Source organism: Heptranchias perlo, chromosome 12 (genome assembly GCF_035084215.1).
Source record: "Heptranchias perlo isolate sHepPer1 chromosome 12, sHepPer1.hap1, whole genome shotgun sequence".
Taxonomy (NCBI): Eukaryota; Metazoa; Chordata; class Chondrichthyes; order Hexanchiformes; family Hexanchidae; genus Heptranchias; species Heptranchias perlo.
The window spans coordinates 27,192,262-27,216,003 of NC_090336.1; the positions used below are offsets into that span (position 1 = coordinate 27,192,262).

At 44.0% G+C, this 23,742-nt stretch overlaps 1 protein-coding gene across 6 annotated transcripts in view; it reads right to left on the bottom strand.

The window, feature by feature from the left end:
* lsp1a (lymphocyte specific protein 1 a) overlaps positions 1-23,742 on the bottom strand; it is a 313,607-nt gene that overhangs the window by 87,052 nt on the left and 202,813 nt on the right. For 5 of the 6 annotated variants that reach the window (XM_067993835.1, XM_067993832.1, XM_067993831.1 and 2 more), the window contains 3 exons: positions 19,088-19,150; positions 12,775-13,234; positions 9,299-9,441 (listed from right to left, as the gene is read on the bottom strand). In XM_067993835.1, coding sequence (XP_067849936.1) covers positions 9,299-9,441; positions 12,775-13,234; positions 19,088-19,150 — 666 coding nt within the window. The remainder of the gene's footprint in view (positions 1-9,298; positions 9,442-12,774; positions 13,235-19,087; positions 19,151-23,742) is intronic. The other variant, XM_067993836.1, reaches the window with a different exon arrangement.

The following is a 23,742-nucleotide window of genomic DNA, read 5'->3' on the forward strand; positions in this document are numbered from 1 at the left end:
TTTATCTACCTTGCGGACCCCCTCAAACGTATATCTTCCAAATGGGGGCCGCCATAGTTGCAGTCATGATCTCCTCGGAGGACGAACACCATCACCAGCATTGCCGGCCACGCCATCCATCTCTGACACGTGGAGCTCCACAACACAGTGCTGTGACACATCCACCTGCACAGCAGGAGGGAGGGCAACCGCAGAGAGAGATGCGTCGCAGAAGGCACTACCCTCGCCACAAGGTCTACAGACTGAGGCTCAGCTTCCTGGACCTCTCTGAGCAGCAGTGCACACGGAGGCTCAGAGTCACTCGACATGTAGTCGTGGACGTCTGCAGCCTCCTTCATGCCGAGCTGCTCCCGGCTGGCCCGAGCACCATCTTCTTACCTGTCACTGTCAAAGTCACCACTGCCCTCAACAATTTCTCCTCCGCATCCTTCCAGGGTGCCACCGGGGACATCGCCAACGTCTCTGAGTCATCTGCACAAAAGAGCCCTGCAAATACACCTACACCCACTCTGCAGTGACACAATGGGTGGCATCAGTTGTGGGTCTTCATTGTGATCCTCAGGAAAGGGCATTATTGCACAAACCAGACAAGATTTGCAAAGACCTGGCAGCTACAACACTGGCATCTACCGGACAATGTGGAAAATTGCCCAGGTATGTCCTGTCCACTAAAAGCAGGACAAATCCAATCCGGCCAATTACCGCCCCATCAGTCTACTCTCAATCATCAGCAAAGTGATGGAAGGTGTCGTCGACAGTGCTATCAAGCGGCACTTACTCACCAATAACCTGCTCACCGATGCTCAGTTTGGGTTCCGCCAGGACCACTCGGCACCAGACCTCATTACAGCCTTGGTCCAAACATGGACAAAAGAGCTGAATTCCAGAGGTGAGGTGAGAGTGACTGCCCTTGACATCAAGGCAGCATTTGACCGAGTGTGGCACCAAGGAGCCCTAGTAAAATTGAAGTCAATGGGAATCAGGGGGAAAACTCTCCAGTGGCTGGAGTCATACCTAGCACAAAGGAAGATGGTAGTGGTTGTTGGAGGCCAATCACCTCAGCCCGAGGGCATTGCTGCAGGAGTTCCTCAGGGCAGTGTCCTAGGCCCAACCATCTTCATCTGCTTCATCAATGACCTTCCCTCCATCATAAGGTCAGAAATGGGGATGTTCACTGATGATTGCACAGTGTTCAGTTCCATTCGCAACCCCTCAGATAATGAAGCAGTCCGAGCCCGCATGCAGCAAGACCTGGACAACATCCAGGCTTGGGCTCATAAATGACAAGTAACATTCACGCCAGACAAGGCAATGACCATCTCCAACAAGAGAGGGTCTAACCACCTCCCTTGACATTCAATGGCATTACCATTGCCGAATCGCCCACCATCAACAACCTGGGGGTCACCATTGACCAGAAACTTAACTGGACCAACCATATAAATACTGTGGCTACAAGAGCAGGTCAGAGGCTGGGTATTCTGCGGTGAGTGACTCACCTCCTGACTCCCCAAAGCCTTTCCACTATCTACAAGGCACAAGTCAGGAGTGTGATGGAATACTCTCCACTTGCCTGAATGAGTGCTGCTCTAACAACACTCAAGAAGCTCGACACCATCCAGGACAAAGCAGCCCGCTTGATTGGCACCCCATCCACCACCCTAAACATTCACTCCCTTCACCACGGGCGCACTGTGGCTGCAGTGTGCACCATCCACAGGATGCACTGCAGCAATTCACCAAGACTTCTTCGACAGCACCTCCCAAACCCACGACCTCTACCACCTACAAGAGCAGCAGGTACATGGGAACAACACCACCTGCACGTTCCCCTCCAAGTCACACACCATCCCGACTTGGAAATATATTGCCGTTCCTTCATCGTCGCTGGGTCAAAATCCTGGAACTCCCTTCCTAACAGCACTGTGGGAGAACCTTCACCACACGGACTGCAGCAGTTCAAGAAGGCAGCTCACCACCACCTTCTCAAGGGCAACTAGGGATGGGCAATAAATGCCGGCCTCGCCAGCGACGCCCACATCCCATGAACGAATAAAAAAAAGGTAGTGGTGACAATATAATATGTAATGTGAATTGATCAGAAATCAAATATAAGTAAAAACTATGACAAACCCTCAAACACCCTTGTGCATTCCCTTCATGCTCACAACACATTTGCCTTACGCTTCCTACTACACATATGTGATGCATGCCCTTTGGCTGCAGCACAGGTCGTGGGTGAGGCTGACCATGAAAGAGATGCATAAGAGGGTGAGTATGAGACAGAACCATGAGATTTTATGAGGATTGGGTTGAGTGGTTGTGGTGGGATGAGTACTGGCGAGGTGAGTAAGTGCAGGTAAGATGAGGATGAGCTTTGAGTGGGTGTGAGGAGTGATGTGATAGAGTAGTGTTGGCAGTGCAGAAGGAGATGTGGGGTGGGGGCGGTGATGTGGCAGACGGAGTGTAGGGGAATGAGCAAGTGTACTCACTTTGGCTGACCTACTTAGGTCATTGAAGCACCTCCTGCACTGTATGCAGGTGCGCGATATGTTGGTGGTGCTGGTGACCTCCTCTGCCACCTCGAGCCGGGCCATCGTGTTGGCAGAGGCAGGCCACTTCCTCCCATCCGCCACGGAGAAGATCTCTGTCCTCCCCCTCCTCCTCACCCCATCCTGTAGGACATGGAGTGAGGCATCATTAAACCTGGGAGCAGCCTTCCTCCTGGGCTGCTGCATGCTGTAATTTTGGCTCCTTTCTGCAGCACAGTCAGTGGAGGACTGCCCCTTTAAATAGGGCTCCTCCAGCTGACAGCCTATAATGCGGGTGCGCAGTCCACCCGCTGCTTAGCTTTCCAGCGCGAAACCGGAAGCCAAGATAAGTGCCTTCAATTAGGCTGCGATCGCGTGCGGAGCTCCCCGAATTCACTGGGCGCGTTACCCACGGGCCCAGTCGACCCTCCGCTGCCAACCCGCCTCCCTCCTAATATCGAGCCGATTGTCTCACTGGGGGCATTCCAGAGCTCCCCCTTTAATCTAAGTGTTCAACCACTCAGACATTTATTATTTATGATCAATGTTATCAGTTATGCTGATTCCCCATTTTTTACAAACATGTTGTAACCACTATGTAATTATTGTTCCATTTTCTCCACAGATGCTGCCTGACTTGCTGAGCTTCTCCAGCATTTTCTGTTTTTATTTTTGTTCCATTTCTTTTGATGTACTGTTTAAATCCTTTGAGGAGGCTAGGCCTTAGGTCTTACCCACCCACATTCTGACTAAAACTCATGGTGGAGTTTTGAAAAGGCGAGTCGAGCAAATGCTGGAAAATCAGAGCTCAGCTCGTGAGTCACTTCGTCAAGATGTTTTGTGAAATGCGTGGGCTTGGATGAGATCAACCCTTTGCAAAGATGCTGATGTCATGCTTCCAGCCAGTAACACAGCTACAGCCAGAAAGTCCCTCTGTAATGTTACCACGCCACTGCTGTCACTGGAATTAGTGGAATAAACGGTTGTAAATAATCCATTTATACTTTCAATTAGTCTTTGTGCGTTGAAATGGCCCATTTGTGGATTGTAGATGTGGCTTGAAGTCTCCATTAATGGGATAGAGTATTACTCATTAATAGGATGCTGCATGTCCCATTAACAGGATACAAAATTATTACAGCATATGCCCATTTACAGGATTTCAGTTTATCACAGTGTAACCATTAAATCACACCAATGTATCAGTGTACCTATTAATAGAATACCAATGCATCACACCAATGTATCAGAGTGTGCTTTTAACAGGATATCAAAGCATCACAATGACCTAGAAATTCAGGAGTGCCCATTTTAGGATATGTACCCTGCCCACGAATGGTAGGGTCCTCGGAGCCCTGAACATTGGGCCACAGACCTCATTTGCATTGGGACCGTGCTGTGTGTGGAGGCCAAGAAAGTAAGTGATGGCCTCGGGGAGGGGAGGGGGAAATCGGGGGTCGGAGATCTCGGGGCCGGGAGATCATGGGTCGGGGATCTCGGGGCCGGGAGATCATGGGTCGGGGATCTCGGGGCCGGGAGATCATGGGTCGGGGATCTCGGGGCCGGGAGATCATGGGTCGGGGATCTCGGGGCCGGGAGATCATGGGTCGGGGATCTCGGGGTTGGGAGATCATGGGTCGGGGATCTCGGGGCCGGGAGATCATGGGTCGGGGATCTCGGGGCCGGGAGTGGTTGCCATCAGGAGGGTGGTTTAATGTGGGGTTGAGAGGAGCAATCCTGCTCCTCCTGCCCCCACATTCAGGGATAACTAACTTACCTTCTTAGTTGGAGGCGTCTGTAAGGCTGGTTATTCTGAGTGCAGCCAGAGAGGGTGCTGGCTGTTTCAGGTCAAACCAATTTGCAGCAGGGACGTTAGGCAGGCATAGGCCTCTTATTTGCATATGCAAAAGTCCTAACACCTGCTTCAGGCACGGGTAAAGGATGCCTCTTGTTTGTCCTTACCTAATATAGCAGGCGGTGCACTTACGGTCAGAACCACACGGGCGCTTCCTGTCCACCATTTTGGGGACTTAGGACACTTCGTAACTCCTTAAAAATGGCCCAATTTCTAGGCCATAGTGCCTAATAATAGGTGCCATTGTATGTGTGCCTATGTAATGGGACATGTAGCATCCTATTAATGAGTAATACTCTATCCCATTAATGGAGACTTCAAGCCACATCTACAATCCACAAATGGGCAATTTCAACACACAAAGACTAATTGAAAGTATAAATGGATTATTTACAACCTTTTATTCCAGCATGCATATTAACAGAATTTCAATGGATCGAAATGTACTCATTTATAGAATTTCGATGGATCACAGTGGACCTAGTAACAGGATGCCATTCTAACAGTGTTCAGTGTATCACAGCATGCTCAGTTACACAATGCCAATGTATCAGAGCCTGTCCATTAACTGAAGGTCACAATGGGTCCATAACAGGGTGTCAATATATCACAATGTATCCATTAGCAGTGGATTCTTAACATATCACATTCCGACCCTTAACAGAATGTCAATTTATCACAGTGTGGCCAACAAAGTGTATACTCGAAACCCCCCTCTTCTCTGGAACTGGATGCAATGGATCTGCCTCCCTATTGACTGCAGGATGATGTGTCATCTATAACAGGTCACTGATGTCCCTATTAATGGGAAGAATGACATCAATTGAGGTGCTTCCCCAAAGGGAATGTAGAGAAAATTACAGCACATGCCACTGCAGCACTTCTTCTGTACCTCATAGTAATCTACCGAGGGGCATTGACAAAGACCATATTCAGCTGCCATCTCTACCTGGGAGAATAACCAACAAGACAATGGTCCATGAGGAGCAGTGTGACAAAGTTGCTGAAACTCAACCTGAATTGTAATAGCTGCAACAACATTCAAGAAAATTAACACCATCCAAGAGGGAGCAGTTCGCTTGTTTGGTGCTCCCGCCATTGAACTCAACATTAACCCCCTCCATGCGCAGTACGTAAGATCTACAGCATGCACGGCAGTAACTCACCAAGGTTACTTCAACAGCACGTCCATCCCCTGTAACCTTTACCGCCAAGAAGAACAAGTGCAGCAATCCATCACCTCCAAATTGTCCTCCAAGTCACACACCATCCTGACATGGAAATATATTGCCATTCCTTCATTATCACTGGGTCAGAATCTTGGAATTTCCTGCCTAACACTATTGTGGGAGCACCATCACTACAAGGACTGCAGTGGTTCAAAGAGAAGGCTCATCACCATCTCTAGGAATGGGCAATAAATGCTCTCTTGCCAGCATCATCCACATCCCAAGGACAAATATTTTAAAAGTAACCAAGCAGCATAGCACAGCACATCAAGTGATCATAATGGTAGCTGTGGCCTAAAACTTGGTTCCACTTCCTTGCAGGCAGATGGAGCAGTGAAGTGACACAGAGGACTACCATCCTCACAACCACCTCATACAGCACCACCTTGACCACCAGGGTCGAGTTCTGGACTACTCTGTCATTTCCCTGCACACTCATGCATGTACTTGTGGTTTCATTTCCGTCTGTTTCCACTTAGTTCTCTGCCCCTTCGGCCTTGGCAAAAGCATTTAATAGATTAAGTTGACTTTTAAGGCTTTCCAAGGGCTTGCAGAATTTTTGTCCTTCTTTTATGACACACCTTTAATTTACCCCATTCCCTTTAAATTTCATTTAAACACAATTTTCCAGTTCTCCCATGAGTGTGCTCCCTACCTTCATCCTAATCTGCATTTGTAGCTAAGCTAACAAGCTGCCCTAGGAAAATTGGGTGCACACGGCAATTTCCATCTGAGTCAAAAATCTGCCAAACCATTCGAGCCTAAACTTCAGCAATTCTAGGTCCAAAATTCCACCCACTTTTCTCCATTTCCTGTTCTCACAGAACATGCACTCACTGTGGCCAAGAGAGTGAAAGCCACAGGTGTGACCTCCCCTCCAATGTTCGAGGGGAAGTTTTTGGCCTACGCTCATTGCTTCCAGTGAGACAATGAATTCCAAGGCATCCTGCTTTGAACCTAAACTTGGGTCACACATTAAAACCCCATGTGAAATTTTCCTGAAATTATTATTCCACCCCCCCGGCCACCTCTCAATTTCCTTCCATCCTCCACTGAAGCCATTGATTCACCCAAGTTGCCATTTTTCATGTGTGAATTGGAACAGTAAATGTCAGCAGGCTATTCTCATGGGGAAACTGACTCTGCTGTCACCTGACACCAATACATGAGCATTTCCAGCAGGGGTCAGTAGATAGACAGCAGGAATCCCAGGCAGTTTTATCTTTGCATCCCTACTCTACAGGCACTGACGCCAAATGTAGCATTTATACCCCCTCCCTGCTTCAGATCAGCTAACTCAGCACAGACTGGGATTCAAATCTGTGACCTTCCTGGTATCACGCCAGGCAGAGCATTTCCCAAAATTAGGTTAACAGATTGTTTACTGGTCTGGGAGTGAAGATGGAAGTCGCACGTTAGTTTGGTGCTTGGCTCTGCACCCCTATTTCCACACAAGAAATGTGCCAAATTGGATCTGACACTTCCCCACAGGGAACAGAGGAACCTCATTAAATGCACTGTAAACTGTGACATACAATCACAGCTTTATGCATGTTTGTAATATCCTCGCCATGTGGTGGAAAAGCTCATACACCAGTCCAACTTATGGAGTTATTATTGAATATGTGACTAAAATGGGGAAAGCTAGTATTACCTCGTTAAAACTTCCACACCAGATTGTAGAGTAATTAAAAAGCAACATGATAGTCCACCCACTGTGCTATCATTCAAGTTATTCAGGAATGGTAATGTAAAGGAGGGCACCAATGGGCTTCACTTTTCTCAAATTCTAATGAGGTGAATGTGCACGTTTATATGAAATTTCTTTGTGAGTTATTTTAATGGAAGTACTAAAACACCAGATAATGGAAATTCACATGAGCATGCTAAGTATTTGTACATTAATATAGCACAATCTGAGTTCAGTCCCTAAGCCTTTGTGATTGGTTCATGAGCACCAATGATAGAAGTTCAGTAGCAGGAAAGTTTCCTGGTTTCTCATTTGCAGAATGACTTATGTCTTTGGGAAACCAATAAAGTAATTAAACTCCATCTCCACACCATGTGGGAAGTCATATTACAAGCCACAGCATTCAATACTTGAAAGTCTATACATATTTTGAAGTACCTGCGATACCTTTCTGTTATAACGCACGTGAATCAATGACTCATACTTACATAGCGTATGCCATATAACCTGATACTTTGCACACCTTGTGGAGACACAAATTCTACCTGTTTATTTAACATTTGACAAAGCTTTGTTCTGGATCTTTAAATTCAGGGATCACAAAACAGAGGCCATCCGGTGTACAAGAGGTTAGGGAGCGTTTCCAAATCATCAAGGACTTGCTTGTGGACTATTAGAGATTGGACCACATCCACCTTGGTCACCCGTCAATAAAATGGCACATTAAAAAAAAGAATGTATACCCACTAAAACTAGTCAGGCTTGGTATTTTTTTAACTTAGGGACCGAACAAATAGGCCGCAGTTGTTTCTTTTGGTTAGGAACATTTCTACACTTCTCTCTTCCTAAACTTTGTAATTTATTCCAGCTGGCAACAACCACCAAGATAGACCAAATTTATTTTACTTTTACGAAGAGCTAACACAGCTGATTCGAAGAGACTCAACTTGGATCAAAACAGTTTTTTCCTCCAAATAACTCAATTTGACCAGTTTGGGATTATTGCTTATCACTATTGGGGTGGAGTACAAGATTAAGGAAGTCTTGCTACAATTGTACAGGGCTTTGGTGAGACCACACTTGGAGTACTGTCTACAGTTTTGGACTCCTTATCTAAGGAAGGACATACTTGCCTTGGAGGTGGTGCAACAAAGGTTCACTAGATTAATTCCTGGGATGAGAGGGTTGTCCTATGAGGAGAGATTGAGTAGAATGGGCCTATACCCTCTGGAGTTTAGAGGAATGAGAGGTGATCTCATTGAAACACAAAGGATTCTGAGGGGGCTTGACAGGGTAGATGCTGAGAGGTTGTTTCCCCTGGCTGGAGGATTTAGAACGAGGGGGCATAGTCTCAGGATAAGGGGTCGGCCATTTAAGACTGAGATGAGGAGGAATTTCTTCACTCAGAGGGTTGTGAATCTTTGGAATTCTCCACCCCAGGGGGCTGTGTATGCTGAGTCATTGAGTATATTCAAGACTGAGATCGATAGATTTTTGGACTCTAAGGGAATCAAGGGATATAGGGGTCAGCCAGGAAAGTGGAGTTGAGGTCGAAGATCAGCCATGATCTTATTGAATGGTGGAGCAGGCTCGAGGGGCCACATGGCCTACTCCTGCTCCTATTTCTTATGTTCTTATGGTCTTATGCTATGATGTGGTCAAGTTGTAAAACAAGTACAGCTGTAAAATTCCTGGTTGGAAATAAAATTACACAAGATTCAAAGAGATACACTGGTGGCTGGCTGAAAACATGTGTTTTTAACTATTAGATAATTTTCATGAGTTGTCCATTTTTGCATTTCTGACATCAGTGAGCAACAGCAGAACAAACTGACTTCAAAGTATCAGCATCTCAAATGGAAAATGTCTGATTTAAATTTGGTTAACAAGCAGGAAGAGTGTAAACAGGGCTGAGGGAGAGGTGAAAGGTCACATGTCATTTTGCTCTAGCGAGATGCTCCACAAAAAATGTGTTTTTCTTGCAGAACTGTACCTCAGAATTGTCTTGGTTGTTCTGTAGCCATGGTATGATGCCATTTTGTCTTGTGTGGCATCATCATTTTCCTCCTCGTAACTACTATGCTCGTTCCATGCCCTGGCCATGTGGGACAGCTTAATCTCATTTTCTTTTGGTCTCTGGATGGCAGACAATAAAATAAGCAGTCTGTGAATTCAGGTTCAAAACACAATTGAATCATTTTTTTTGTGGTGAATTGTTCTACTCATTTTTTGTTTATTCATTCATGGGATGTGGGCGTCGCTGGCAAGGCCAGCATTTATTGCCCATCCCCAATTACCCTTGATGAGCCGGGATGAGCCGCCTTCTTGAACCGCTGCAGTCCGTGTGGTGAAGGTTCTGAAGGACGTTAGTAGCGGGGACTGGTACACTTTCATCTTTTTCCCTTCCCAACATCAGAATTAAGCACCGCCAGATCAGATATAGAGTAAAGATCCCTCTATTTGGGGTATAAACTCATGCATCCTCGGAGCAGCACCCCCTACAGCTTCAATGTGGCAGTTCAATTTCCCACATCGGCCATCCTTATGGCATCACTGAGTGAGATGGGCAATTAATACCAAATTATGGGCAGATATTTGGCCACTGGGAACTTGGATAAAAGTAGCCTAACACATTTATCGCCTGTAATATAATTTGAGACCTCAGATAGATTCTGGAAGGAACAACCTACGTTCGGTCCTCTCACAATTCCAAATCATCATCGCAGGCAATAATCAGCAATTCCAAGAGCGCAGTCTATTCTGGCTCTGCACTGGCTGGCACAGATAGACTGGACCTCCAGCACAGTAACAGCCAACAAAACTGAAGAACTGTCTTGCGTGTGAACATTTCACAGAAATAATCATTAAGTGTTGAAATCTTATCGTGAATACATCAAGAGTTAAATAAACAGGAAAACAGATTAGATCAAGAAATATTGTTGCATTTATTATGTCTCAGTGATTTGGGAAGAGGAGTTCCATGAAATCATTCCTGAATCAAAAGAGTGATTTTGATGATGCAGGTGAGAGACAGCCAGGGAATATCAACACATGCTCACTGCTGGTGAAGTGTCTAAACCTCCACACTTGAATTCACATCAGCCTGAGCTCCAGATAATAAACATAATGCCAAACCACAGGATCTTAGAGCCAACCTAACAGAACCAGCAGTCATTATTAAACAATAAAAAGAAAAAGCAAAAAAAAACTATGCTACAAATCAGAAATAAGAACAGAAAATGCTTGAAAAGCACAGCAAGAAAGCCATCATTTGTGGAGAGAAAAGGTAGGTCAATGTTTCAGGCAGGGTCCTTCTTCAGAACTGAAGCCTGAAAGATAGGCAAGCCTTTAGTAGAATTAGAAAAGAGAAGAGGATTTAAACATCTGGATCTAGGGGACCGAGTCAGCACACTGTCTTGTTACCTCAAGGATCTGAATCAAATCCAGTCCAGAATGATGAAAGAAGAATAACAACTTGCATTTATATAGTGCCTTTAACATAGAAAATGTCCCAAGGCAATTAAATGAAAGTCTTTTCTCTCTGCCAACTATAATGGTCAAAGAGTTTGGAAAATGTCAAACCAATTCCCAGTTTGCACAAGTCCATAGCACAAAACTCTCCATAATGGAAACTAAAACAGCAATCTGACTGGCATGAATGACTGGTGTAAGAAATGAAAAATTTCAAACTGATGCAGTCAGAGTTTGCCTGTTTAAACTGGAGTTAAGGAACATTCTTGGGGCAGAATAAAGGGAATGCCTGATGTGGCACTGGATGCCAACGTGGGTGATGTGTTATATTTCTCATCACCGAGGCACCAATAAAACTTCCAGGATAAAGATGGAACATTTGTGAATAATCACTTTTTACAAGTTTCATTTCACATATCCTGACTTTCATAATACATAAGTGTGATGTTTTAGGATTGCTGATCTTTTTATAGATTCCTCAGAAGAGATTTGGGTATGAGCTATGTTTAATTGTTGTGTTAAACAAAATGAATTTGCACAGTTCCAAACACTGGTTGCAGGCTTTGAAGATGTGTATTAGATGAGCCTTTCTGTGGAATGTCACGGCTCATTATCTACTTGTTAAATGGAGTCAACGAGAGCCAGTTGACTCATCCCAGATTCATTAAATCATGATGGTCCTTATTTATTTTGAGGTTAGCAGAAGATGGTGTCTTGAGACGCCAAGAGGGATGCTAGAAAGTCAGTTTGATTGACATGCCTGCAGGCCAATCATTGAATGGGGAAGAAGTCAGAGCTAGAACCACAGAACAAAAAGAACACTCGGGCAGTCAGTCAGCCAACTAGATCTGGGGAGGGAGCCTGGCCTAGCAAGGGAAGACTCTCAAGCTCAGAGCCAGTCAGAATCGGAAGGCTGGCCAGGAAATGTTAAGCAAACCCACTAACAGGGATGGTGAAAGAAAAAGGAAAAAACAGGGATAGCATGGCAGATTTTTATTAGTTTTCTACTATTTGAGGAGGGTTTTGTAATTGGTTGGATCAGGTGAGATTTGATTACATCTGTTACTATATCTGTAAAATAATGCAGCTTAATGATTCATATTTGGCTGTGCACAATATCCAGTTCAGATTACAAGGGGGTCCTACTGTTACACTCACAGGTTACACTATTGCAGAAATATAATTAGATTGAGGTATAGTTAATACTGAGGAAGAATGCGACAAATTACAGGAAGACATCAATAACCTTGCAGAATGAGATGTAATTGTCAAATGAATTTCAATATAGGTAAGTGTGAGGTGGTGCATTTTGTTAGGAAAAATAAGGTGGCCACATACTGATTGGATAACAAGAGTCTAAATGGGATAGAGGAGCAAAGGGATCTAGAGGTACAGATACACAAATCACAAAAAGTAGCAACACAGGTTAATAAGGTCATAAAAAAGTAAACCAAGCTCTGGGGTTCATTTCTAGAGGGATAGAATTGAAAAGCAGAGAAGTTATGTTAAACTTGTGTAGAACCTTGGTTAGACCACACTTGGTGTACTGTGCACAGTTCTGGGCCCCATATTATAAAAAGGATATAGAGACACTGGAGAAGATGCAAAAAAGTTTCACAAGGATGATACCAGAACTGAGAGGATATACTTATCAGGAAAGGCTAAACAGGATAGGGCTCTTTTCTCTAGAAAAGAGAAGGCTGAGGGGTGACCTGATAGAGGTCTTTAAGATTATGAAAGGATTTGATAGGGTAGACGTAAAGAAAATGTTTCCACATGTGGGGTAGTCCAAAGCTAGAGGTCATAAATATAAGATAGTCATTAATAAATCCAATCGGGAATTCAGGAGAAACTTCTTTACTCAAAGGTGGTTAGAATATGGAATACAGTCCTGAACATAAAACATTCAAACTGCTTACAGGAGTCATCAGCACCACTGTATCCAAGAGAATATCTAAGAAAGACCAAAAATTTGTAAGAATAAGTCTCATTCCTTACCTTTTCTACCTCCATCTTTCGTCTCTCTTTTTCTGATTTCTCCTGGTCAAGCCACTCTTTCTTTTCTCTCTCATGCCTTAATCTCTCTCTGTCTTCACGGTCTTTCTGACCTCTTTCCATCTCCTCCGCCTCCCTTTGCTTCCTTTCACGCTCTTTCTGCTGGTGTTTTTCCTCCTCCTGCTCATGTTCTCTTTGTTTCCTTTGTAGCATTCTTCTTTTGTCCTCCTCAATCTGCCACATTTTCAGTTTACCAACACCTGGCTCCTCCTGATCCTCTTGCCCCTTTCTGTCCCTCAGAGCATAAGTACGCCCCATTCGTGATTCATCAACACGGTCTTCCTCCATCTGTCCCAGCTCCTCCCTACGTTTCTGCCGACGCTCTTCTCGTCTCTGAGTCCAATCACTGAAGCCCTCGTCCTCATCCAGGGCAGAATTGGTCGACTTGGAGCTGAAGTCATACCTGTGATTATCAAGAGAAATCAATTACTAAAGATTGCTAATTATTAATGCTTGTTGCTTCCATGCTTGTTAGCCTGATGATCAATTATCATTAATTTATTCAGTCACCATAACAAAGCAATTTCAAAACCTGAACTATTCCAGATTACCAAAGGGAAGCACCTAGTTTCCCTCCTCCCCCACTGATTTTCTCCCTTTGCCTTTTTTCTCCTGAGGTGATTCATGCCAGGCTACAGTTCTATGTGTACGTTTAGCCTTCCACGACCTCACCTAAGGGGCCATTTTTATGTGTGACTGTGAGTGTTGGCAGACCATTTGACCATTGGGAGGCAAATCATAGCTGAGCTTGTTCGTCTCCTCACTTGACATGCACACACAGCCACTTTCCAGCAGGGATTACTGCATAGTGGTCAGGAGTGGGAACATTGGCTAACTTTTCCCTCCTTGGCCCAGGGATACCAAGGGCAATAGTAGCACAAATTGGTGTGTTGATTGAAATGAGGTCAGGCCAGGGACTGAACCTGGATCATTCCTGGTGTGTAGAGCTCAGTACTAAATTATAGGGGGGTGAACTTCCGGAAGGATTTTCCTGATTGTCCGCCATAGCTTCAGTGCGAGAGTCATGGAAATCCTGGAAAAATGGCATTTACCGTGTTTTTCCAGGGAGTTCTATGGCTCTTTTGTCGAAGTTATGGTGGATGAGCAGGAGAACCCCTGCAGAAATCCATCCCTTATGATGTACTCACCTACTAAAGCACCAGAAGCAAAAAGTATTTTCAGAATTTTTTTTTTTAGTGTGCAACAGTGATACATCAAGGTCTCATGCACCACACAATGTAGTGGCTAGAACAATTCAATTTAGACATGGCATTATTTAATGATCTGCAGTATTCAGCTACTATTCTAACTAGTAGCTCTGTTACTCTATATGTTATGCTGCAGTTATACTGCACCAAACTGTTTGACCCCAGTGGCATTTTAGAATAGTGCCACTGCACTTACAACAGTAAGTACATTGTCTAACTCAAAAATCCTACTGTGATGTTCCTGTTTATAGAGAGTCACATGAAGATTCATCTCCTGAGTATCAAAGTACCAAAACCCCATTATTTCATATTACGTAGTGCTGCTTAACTCTCTCACCAGCATCCACCTCCACTCACATTTGAGAAAATTCAATTTGTTGGCATTGAGATGGAACTAAAATAAATTCTCTTTCAAATTATTCCTATGCTATATCTTTTCATTCAAATTTTAGCTGGGGCTAAAGTTGTAAATTTAAACTGGCTCTTAATAACTGCTATTTGGAAAGAATTTTGTGTCTGTGCATGCATATGTGCGTGCGTGTATAGACCTACATATTGACCCTTTCTGGAATATGGGTGCTAACTTCAAAGGATGACCAGCCCCTGTTTATATTAATTACTTGAAGGCAGCCTTTGTCAGGTGAGAGCATCGTCACTTATAGAGGGACTACAAACACATCCAGTTAGGCAACTGTTAGTTTTAAGTTCAACACATGTATTTTAATACTAACCACTTTCTAGCTGACAATCACTGCTTCCTAATAAAAAGCAAGGCATAAACACAACTCCTTTTGGAGCTGTTTTCCATCAAAGCCTGACTTGTTTAGACTATAAAAGGCCACAGTGCAGATGAATTGCATCAGAGGATCTAACATCCTGGACATCAACCAGAGACCAACAGCAACCAGACATGGGGGAATGTTTTAGAGTTTGTGAGAAGTAATAAAAAGCAGCCAGAATGTGATAAGGAAAGTGCTTTCAGACAGACAAAGGTTATTGGAAATTTGGGAAAGGATTAGGAAAAAATGTGCCCAACCTTTCCAATCTTTGGATTTTCAGAATGCATTATAAAGTGGAAAGCAATTTTACCCATCAGAAGAACAATTCAACTTCTTGTCAATTTTGTGGGAATTTATCTCTCTCTGCTGGCGTTTTTCCTCCTCCTACTCTTGTAGTATCCTTCTTTTTTCCTCCTCAATCAGCCACATTTTCAGTTCACCAACATTCGCTTCTCTTGATTGTCTATCCCTCAAAGCATTCGTACGCCTCGTTCCCGATTCATCAGCTGACCCCTGCAGCCCAATTTCTAGCAGGGACCGGAAACAGGCGCTAGGCTCATCTTTCACATTTGCCTGTTTTTGGTGGCTTCCAGGGATGCCTGAAAAAGCATCCAAACCAATTTGAGGTCAGACATATTTCAGGTGCCCTTGGTGTATGGGAGACAGCATCATGAAATTGGTGCGTTTTGGGCCATGTACTGCATCCCCAAAAACGGGCACATTGGGATCACATATCTACCTCTATATCTATCAACATAACTTGACAACTCCTTTCACCCCACATATTTTGATAGCAGCTTCTGAATCTGCATTGTTATTGATAATAGAAGTTGATTGAATGGTTTTAAAGTTCTTCAATGCAGATTAAGGGAGTGTTGAAGGATATAACAAGGGCTGTTAATGCAAAGGGGCTGTGTGTAGGTTTTCAGAACAGGAGAATGAACAGGTCTCCAGAATCTCTGAGCAACTAACTCATCCCCCACAGTTGAGGTGGCCCTCCTTCTTTTGCTGTTTCCTCGCCTTCACTTTGGTCATTCTCATCCGATAAGGACTGCTGCTGCTGTGCCTTCTCCAAATGCAGGCCTCTCAGTGTAGCAAGATTGTGCAGGATGCAGTGCACCACTACGATATGGGAGAATCTTTCTTAGAACCATAGAACCATAGAATGGTTATAGCACAGAAGGAGGTCATTCGGCCCAGCTAGCCTGTGCCAGCTCTTGGTATGAGTAATCCAGTTGGTCCCATTCCCCCGCTCTTTCCCCGTAGCCCTGCAAATTTTTTCCCTTCAAGTATTTATCCAATTCCCTTTTGAAAGCCACAATTGAATCTGCTTCCACCACCCTTTCAGGCAGCGCATTCCAGATCATAACTACTCACTGCGTAAAAAAATGTTTCCTCATGTCGCCTTTGGTTCTTTTGCCAATCACCTTAAATCTGTGTCCTGTGGTTCTTGACCCTACTGCCAATGGGAACAGTTTCTCTTTATTACTTTATCTAAACCCTTCATGATTTTGAACACTTCTATCAAATCTTCGCATAACCTTCTCTGCTCTAAGGAGAACAACCCAGCTTCTCCAGTCTATCCACTTAACTAAAGTCCCTCATCCCTGGAACCATTCTAGTAAATCTTTTCTGCACCCTCTCTAAGGCCTTCACAACTTTCCTAAAGTGCGGTGCCCAGGATTGGACACAATACTCCAGCTGTGGCCGAACCAGTGTTTTATAAAGGTTCATCATAACTTCCTTGCTTTTGTACTCTATGTCTCTATTTATAAAGCCCAGGATCCCGTATATTTTTTCAACCACTTTCTCAACCTGTCCTGCCACCTTCAAAGATTTGTGCACATATACCCCCAGCTCTCTCTGTTCCTGCACCCCCTTTAGAATTGTACCACTTAATTTATGTTGTCTCTCCTCATTCTTCCTGCCAAAATGTATAACTTTGCACGTTTCTACAATAAATTTCATCTGCCATGTGCCACGCATTCCACCAGCCTGTCTATGTCCTCTTGAAGTCTATTACTATCCTCCTCACTATTTACTACACATCCAAGTTTTGTGTCATCTGCAAATTTTGAAATTGTGCCCTGTACACCCAAGTCCAAGTCATTAATACATCTATCAAGAAAAGCAGTGGTCCTAGTGGAACACCACTGTATACGTTCCTCCAGTCCGAAAAATAACCGTTTACCACTACTCTCTGTTTCCTGTCTCTTAGCAGGAGGCTGTAGAGGTCCACTACAGCCTGCCTAGAGAAATGCAGCCTCTTGATGCATTGATCTTCAGATAGGACCAAGAAAGTGAATCTTGGCCTGTACACCCTATGTGCTGGGTATGGCCTCCTGCCAACAGCCTCCTCATTTGCTGTCTTCTCAAAGCCCCAGCTCTTGCTCATGCTGGTTGCTGAGGCAGCTGCTGCTTCTCTTGCTCCACCATCTTTCCTCCATCTAAATGAAACTGGCAATAATAACACCCATGATAAGCAGATTGAGCTTGCTGAGGGTAAGTAAGACACACAATATCAGAAAGAAGCAATCTGGAAGCTGGCAACTCCCTTGGCAATCCAAGTAGCACAAGGTCATACAGAACCTGTGATACAATTACCTGCAGGTGAGTGCCCCTTTAAATACTGTTTAAGCGGCTCAGAGAAAAACTGGTAGGTTGTGCACTGGGCGGGACTTCCATGATTTTGTGTTAAAATGGCATCAGGGTCTTAATTGTGTCACAGGACCCGGTTTGGATGTATTCATGAGGTCCCTGTCTGTATTTGGTAGCACCTCAGCTGACTTAAAAACAACTGCCTGGTTGAAATGGCAGCCAGTGAGAACACAGTGGGAATGGAGCGGTGATTCCTCGGCAGTAAATTTAACTGCCCACCCGTCCCATTCCCAAGGGGCAGGCAGGGTTAAAATCGCCCCGAGAGTTACCATCAATGACTAAATGATAGGGCAGTATCACTTTTGGGATTTTTGATCATTTTTTCTGCTTCACAGTGGATTTCAAACAAAAAGTTAGATTTAAGCATTGGGGGCTAAATTGGACCGTGTAACGCCCGTTCTGTAGGCGTTTGGGTGATGTGGCTGTCATGGTTGAATAGCTGCCAGCGTGTGTGACCTGTGAGTTGTGGGTGTGCTGCTTGCAACAGTGGTAATGTGTGAGGGTGAGATGAAGCATCCGATTGGAAGAGTTGAGTACTGATTGAAAGAGTTTGTTGGTAGGTGGATGGTGGATGGTGGTGGGGGCTGGGGAGGGAGCGGTGTAGTGCATGGAGCAGTGGATGAGGCTAGTGGTACAGTTGGTAGGAGATGCTACTTGACAGTTGACCTCACTCACCTTGACCCACTTGCGTCAAATCATTGCACGTCTTCCTGCACTGCATCCATGCTCGTGGTGCTATGCTCCTGGCATTGACCTCGTCACCTACTGCCTCCCACTGCCTCAGGAGCATATGTCTGGGGGGCCTCTTGCACCACTATGGTTAAAGGATGCTCCTCTTTTTGTCCACCTCTAGCACCAAGGCCTCTAGTGCATCATCAGAGAACTTTGGTTAACGCTCTCTCGCAGGCCTGGTACAAACTCAGATCGGCAGATTGGTGAGGTTTGGCATGCAGATTGGAAAGATGTGGGATGTAGTTTTGTGAAACCTTTATTCAATATTTTAAAATAAAACAACAGTTTTTGAACTTAAGGACGAGGCCTGCATTTGTGTTTCACGTGTGCGATTTCTGATCTCCGTTCAGACCCATATTTTATATTTTGAAAATATAAGGGTCCTGCAAACTTTGAGCAGCCAAGTTGTTGCTCTTTAAAAATTCCAGAGTTCCCATCATCACCATGCTTCATTATGTTGCAGCACAGATTCACTTCACCATTGACTTCCACCACTTCCTGCAGCCACAGAGGTACAGGCTGCCTTTAAGTAGTGTCAGTCACTCGCGATATCAGGGCCCCCTGCTGGTGTGTGCAGCCACTCAAAAGCGCAAGTAGGACTAGCTGCACGCAGCAATCATGTAAATCACCATGCAGCATGAATGTTACATGCTGCCTGCATCGCAACGACTGGGCGTGGGTTAATCGCGCACTGCAATCCCAGCGCCCATTTTTGGGGGTTAACCAATTTATCCTCCATTGTGTTTAAAAAAAAACTTCTATGAATATATGTTGTTTTTCATGAAGGTACTAAGATGAAAGGTAGTTGAAATGCTAATGAATTCGGCTTTGAAGTTGTTTCCCCATAGACTGAAAAAATAATCAATAAGCACCTCATACCCATTGCGTTGGGAGGTCCCTGGTCCCGGGTGATGGGCAGCGGTTGTCTGGCATAGGTCCTCCCTGTGGTTGTGAACAGAGGTTAGATAAAAAAAAACAGACAGAGACACAGACAGTCAGCAAGGTTATTAAACAGAAAGCTGCAAGTGCAGACTTTTGCCAGGATCAGAAGCTTAGCTTGCAAGAGGGTAGTTAGGAGTCACTTTGTTTAAGTCAATTGAGATGACATATAGAGGTAGAGAAGCATAGCGTATTCATTATTTTGTATAATTATGCAAGTTGCACTGATTGAATTGAGTCTGAACATAACTATTACTGTGAAAAACAATTCATATTGCGCCTCCTTTTTCTCGGTCTGCCTTCAAAAAACATGGGGGCACATGCTATGACTACTCAGATCAGATCACATGGGGTACTATTGTTACACTTTTGGGTTACGTTATTGTATAAGTAGATATCGGGCAGTGTGAGTCTAATCCAGCACATAAGAAGTGTGGGATCCAATTATGGGAGTGACTGACACCACTGAACCTTGGAAGGTTTCTACAGCAGACCCATATTTGTAACAGGGAGGCTGGATGCACAAATGACCTATTCCTGCGACATGGTTTCCTATGTTTAAAAATCTTCTACAATTCTCCTGGAATTTTTCCTGTTTTTACGATGTAGCTAACGTACTGCAACCAGAGGAAATCTCCTCTCATGATCAGGATTAGGCTGTGCCAATCGTCAGGCCACTGAGGCTCATCCTTACATATCAGCGGTGTAGCAGCCATGCTAAGTGGCGAGCAGCACAGACCCTAACAGAATTAACACCAAACTTTTATGAGAAGCCTCTGAGACAGCTCTTCACAGCAAAAAAACCTCCTGCTTTTAATTAGCTCATAGACTTCTTGCCAGCAAACAGCTTGGCTTGGAAAGAAAGCAAACATTAATAGTGTGGTTTCCTCTTGTGTATAGTTTAATGTCCGTCAATGACTCCATGTTCTGTAACATGAGTCTATCTATTGTAGCCACTGTGTGCTTTATAAAAGAAATTCATTGAAACAAGATGTTTTGCTAATTCCTTGTGTAATCTTTACATTCAGATCGGTCGGTTGCCACAGTGCTTTGTATGATGTCAATGCCATGGACATGAGCTGTACGTTTTTGTAAACTGAGATCACATGACAGGCCTCACTCAGTATCATACCAACTATCCTTCAAATAGTATTGTGCATTCAAAGGGCTTTGTGAATACTCTCATTTTATGTCTTGCTTGCATCTTACTGTAAATTTAATTATACATTGGCTCATACAGCATTGCTCGGGCACAGGAATTATCACAAGATTTAGTCTATAAGGTATCTCATGTGTTTTTTCAATTTCAAGGCTCTGACTCATGGTGGAGCATGGTTCAATGGGAACCAGTAGCCCTCCAGTACTTCACCCAAGTAGCCATTCTTCATGTGGTAGCCTAAATAATTAATTCCAATATCTACTTACATGCACTTTGTAGCAGGGGGGGGTCACTGAATAGCAGAAAAGATGGCTGTAATTTCTGCTTCGGAGTGTAGGGTGCTGAAGCCTATTGTAGCATCCCAATTAATTTCCTTTCTGAGAGTAGCTAATTCAGCACAGATCGATGACTGAGCCTGGCATCCACCAGATCTGTGCAGCCCATAAACATAAGGCCATTGGGGAGCTACTACCACAGAAATTCTAGCTTTACTGTTACTCCATTATTGCCCTTTTTCACTCAAAGGCCTAGCTTTTCCAATCAGCATTATTTTTAACACCAGTGTTATTTTAAATGGATCAGAAAATCTAAGTAAAAAAACCTTATTGTGACATTGAGTCATTGCGAAGTTTATTTTGCAAAAGAGTGGGAGGGAGACCAGGGAAGCATTTCAAAAACACTTCATTGGCTGTAAAGCTTTGGGGCATCCTGAGGTGGTGAAAGGCGCTATATAAATGCAAGTCTTTCTTTTCTCTTTATATTAAGGCAGCACAACTTTGCTTCAAATCGGCATGTTACAGTGGCAAGTTTCAAGTTTTGCAACACAATTCCCCATAGTCATGGGCTTCACTTTCAACACCGATATCGCACAGAGCATCCAATGGTATCTATCAAGGGCTTGATATAAGTGAGGGGATTTGCTTTTTTTCCACTCTATCCAGCCTGTGTAAATCTTCATGAACCCAAAAATATCACACTGTGTCACTGGAAACCTCCAACTCTGTAGGTGAGGAAATCTTAAATGTTTCAATCTTGGGAGAAGTTGCCACATTTCTTCCTAAGGTTCTGTTCTGAGGTGTCTTTGGCACACAGACTAGATATGTTTGGGATCCTTCCAAGTGAGGGGAACTAAACCAGGGAAGGTCAGGAAAGCAAACGGTATATAGAAAAAGAAAGGACTTGCATTTATATAGTGTCTCATCACATCGCTCAGAGTTTCACATATAAGTAACTACTTTGAAATGCAGACACTTTGCACACTGCAAGATTCCACAACCAAGCATGAAAATGACTGATCAATTCATTTGCTTTTTGATTTAAGGGAAAAATGTTAGCCAGAACACTAGGGAAACCCCCTGCCTCTCTTCAAATAGTGACATAGGATCTTCAAGTTCCACCTAAACCACTGGAAAAGGCAGATAGGACTTTGGTTTAACATCTCAAACAAACGGTGGTACCTCCAACAATACGGCACGTCCTCGGTACCACACTAGAGTGTCAGCCTAGATATGTGCCCAGGTTCTGAAGTGGAGCTTGAACCTACGGCCTTTCCACTCGGAGATGAGAAGCTACCAATTTTTCCATGGAACTGGGCATGTGTGAACACTGGACACGGACAGGATTGGGCTCAACTGTGATGTCCTCCACTGTCAGACAGCCTGCCGGCACTCACTGTCAAGCACATGAATAATGGCCACTTGGGCAAGGTGCCAGAGGGCGATAGTGCCCATGCAACTGTGCCCAAATAAAAGTGAGGAAAGGTGGAGGAGAAATATAACAAGTCACTGGGGGAGGTGAGGAAACTGAAGGAGTAAACTCCATGCTTACAGGTATCACTGAAGGGCTGAGTGTTAGTATCTGTTTATAACATAGGTTTTCAAACAGTGAGCCCTGAGCTCTAGGGGTCCATTAAGTTGACAGAAGGACATGGATCTGACATCAAATTTCAGATTTTTTTTTTCTCTATTTGTTGACTTGATTCATCTGTATATGTATAACATCAAATATGTTTTCTGCAATGGTAGCACTGGTTTCCTGCAGGTAGCTGAAATTAATTTCAGGACGTTGGGACAGGAGGAAAGTCACTGGGAATGTGTTACTATTTGTATTGGTCCCCCACACATAAAGTGTTGAAAACCACTGCTTTACAGAGGCGGGTAGATGGAAAACCACTTCATATCTTTAGTCGCTGTTAAACTATTATGATGTGGAGATGCCGGTGATGGACTGGGGTTGACAATTGTAAACAATTTTACAACACCAAGTTATAGTCCAACAATTTTTATTTGAAATCTACAAGCTTTCGGAGGCTTCCTCCTTCCTCAGGTAAACTATTATGAATGGCTCTTCCACACTACATAATATCAAACTAATTGTTGAGGAACAGCACTTGAAACCTAACTCCAAACTGCTTTTCAATACACATCATCATCTCTGGCAACTTGAATCCTCAGATTCTTCAAAGACAGGGGATTAACCAACCTGCCTTTTGTTTCTCTGGCATTTTGTATAAACTGGAGCCATCAGGTCAATAATAGCTTTTGTCTGTTAGCATCAGGGGAGATTCTTCACACTCTGTCAACTTTGAGCTATCAGAGGAGAAACATCCTGCAAGGACATCCTTCCAACAAGTGACCCATTTCTATGCAGGAACTGATATTCAACTTTTCTAAATGGCGAGAAGCTAGGAACTGTGGAGGAGCAGAGAAATTTAGAGATCCATGTACAGAAATCAATAAAAACAAGTGGACAGGTACAAAAAATAATTTAAAAGACTAATGGAATGTTAGCCTTTATCTCAAAGAGGCTGGAATACAAAAGGGTGGAAGTTATGCTACAATTATATAAAGCTCTGGTCAGACCCCATCGGGGGAGTACTGCATTCAGTTCTGGGCAGGAAAGATAGGGGGTGCAGCGCAGATTCACCAGACTGATGAGGACATTATGAGAACAGATTGCATAGACTAGGTTTGTCGTCCTTTGAGTAGAGAAGATTAAGGGGTGATCTAATTGAGGTGTTTGAGAAGATTAAAGGATTGGATAGGGTAGATAGAAACTATTTCCTCTGTTGGGGGAGTCCAGAATGAGGGGGCCTTAAAATTAGAACTCGGCGGTTCAGGGGTGATGTCAGGAAGGACTTCTTCACACAAAGGGTAATGGAAACCTGGAACTCTCTCCCCCAAAAAGCTGTTGAGACTGGGGGTCAATTGAAAATTTCATAACTGAGATTGATAGATTTATGTTAGGCAAGGGTATTAAGGGATATGGAACCAAGGCAGGTAAATGGAGTTAAGATGCAGATCAGCCATGATCTAATTGAATGGCAGAACAGGCTCGAGTGGTTGAATGGCCTACTCCTGTTCCTGTGTTCCTATTCCTAACTTACTATGCTACATCCAGGACCAGCCCTATTTCCGTTGCAGTGTTGCAAAATATC